At 53.3% G+C, this 2,048-nt stretch overlaps 1 protein-coding gene across 1 annotated transcript; it reads left to right on the forward strand.

The window, feature by feature from the left end:
* Positions 1 to 899: 899 nt before the first annotated feature.
* Positions 900 to 1,847, forward strand: LOC309891553 (olfactory receptor 14A16-like; the record flags this gene model as incomplete). Its single annotated transcript, XM_082785913.1, has 1 exon — positions 900 to 1,847. One exon carries the CDS (start codon positions 900 to 902, stop codon positions 1,845 to 1,847), a length of 948 nt encoding a protein of 315 aa, XP_082642039.1.
* Positions 1,848 to 2,048: the final 201 nt, after the last annotated feature.

Consider the following 2,048-nt stretch of genomic DNA (forward strand, 5'->3'; position numbering starts at 1 on the left):
CTCTGCCCAGGAGCAGCTCCTCTGCACAGCGCAGCAGGGCTGGGGGCACTGCCTGCAGGGGACAAGGGACAAGGGCGGCTGAGAGAAGGGAGGGAGATGTTAAAGGCAGTGTGGAGGGGGGATGCTGAGAGCTCACGGTAGGAGAAATCTTCACAGCCCTGAACAGAGTAAGTCTCTGGCTACAGGGCAATGCAGCTGTTGTTCCTGGTGCCATCTCCAGATTTGCTGGAAAAACCCACAGCCTATGGGAGCTTTCAGGAGGACTCAGGACTCAGGAGGAGTTTTTTTTTGAATAAGAGGAAAATGACAAATTCCAGAGCAGGGATTACCTTCCAAAGCTGTCAGAGGGACAGGACGTGACGGCTCCTTCTAGAGGGGCTGGCTGCGGGCTGTGCAGGCAGGACTGGCCAGGGCTGTGGTGCAGAGCAGGGTCCCTGCTGTGCCCCAGGGGCTGTGTGCCGGGGCAGGGCCTCTGCTGCCTGCCAGGCTCAGCACTCAGCCTGCCTGGGGAGCTGCCCAGGACACTGCGGGGAGAAGCTGTGGGAGGAAGGAGGCCACCCAGAAGAGTAGGGGGGAGTCTTTCTGCTTCCCAGAGCCTGCTGCCTGGGGCAGGTACCTGTCTCAGAGACCACCACCAGTCCCTAGTGGTCTTTATCATGTACCTACAGGGCAGTACTGACCCTTCCAGAGAGCGAAGTTGACTAGCCTGATCTCTTAGGCATTCTTAGGCAACCAAATCAAAAGCTCCAGGCAGAAGCATGTATTCTTCCCTGGAAAAGGCAGTGTGTCTTGTTGAGGATGTTTCAATGAGATATGGCTTAGGTTTTGCTCAGAAAACACTATCTAACTTGCCTCTTTAAATTCCTCCATAAATAGGCTGCTATGCCCAGAAGCAGCAAATGTCCAACAGCAGCTTCCCCACCGAGTTCCTCCTCCTGCCATTTGCAGATACACGTGAGCTGCAGCTCCTGCACTTCGGGCTCTTCCTGGGCATCTACCTGGCTGCCCTCCTGGGCAACGGCCTCATCCTCACAGCCATAGCCTGCGACCACCACCTCCACACCCCCATGTACTTCTTCCTTCTCAACCTCGCCCTTATCGACCTGGGATCCATCTCCACCACTGTTCCCAAAGCTATGGCTAATTCCCTGTGGGACATCAGGGCCATTTCCTTCTTCGGTTGTGCTACCCAGGTCTTTATGTTTGTCACATTTGTCACAGCAGAGTTTTCTCTCCTCACCATCATGGCTTATGACCGCTACATTGCCATCTGCAACCCCCTGCACTACAGGACAATAATGACCAGCAGAGCTTGTGTCAACATGGCAGCAGCTGCCTGGGGCAGTACTTTTCTCTATGCTGTGCTGCACACTGCCAATACCTTTTCCCTTCCCCTCTGCCAAGGCAATGCCCTGGACCAGTTCTTCTGTGAAATTCCCCAGATCCTCAAGCTCTCCTGCACTGATGCCTATATCAAAGAGGCTAGGCTTATTGTGGTTAGTGCCTCTTTATTATTTGTGTGTTTTGTCTTCCTTGTGCTGTCCTATGTGCAGATCTTCAGGGTTGTGCTGAGGATCCCCTCACAGCAGGGCCGACATAAAGCTTTTTCCACATGCCTCCCTCACCTGGCCGTAGTCTCCCTTTTCACCAGTACTGCCATATTTGCCTACCTGAAGCCTCCCTCCATGTCCTCCTCATCCCTGAATCTTTTTCTGGCAGTTCTGTATTCGGTGGTGAGTCCAACAGTGAACCCCCTCATCTACAGCATGAGGAACCAGGAGCTGAAAGATGCGGTGTGGAAAGTGATGAATGAGTGTTTTTCAGAAGGAATAAACTGCCTGTCTTAGAATCATAGAAACATAGAACCGCCTGGTTTAGAAGAGACCTCAAAGATCATCTAGTTCCAACCCCCCCACCCTGGGATAGTATGTCACCCACTAGATTAAGTTTGCCAGGGCCCCATTCACCCAGACCTTGTAGACCTCCAAGGATGGGGCATCCAGAAGTTCTGTGGGCAACCTCTTACAGTGCCTCACCACCCTCTGAGT

The sequence above is a fragment of the Aythya marila genome, assembly GCF_965140915.1.
Source record: "Aythya marila genome assembly, contig: HAP1_HAP1_SCAFFOLD_158, whole genome shotgun sequence".
In the NCBI taxonomy this organism is placed as follows: Eukaryota; Metazoa; Chordata; class Aves; order Anseriformes; family Anatidae; genus Aythya; species Aythya marila.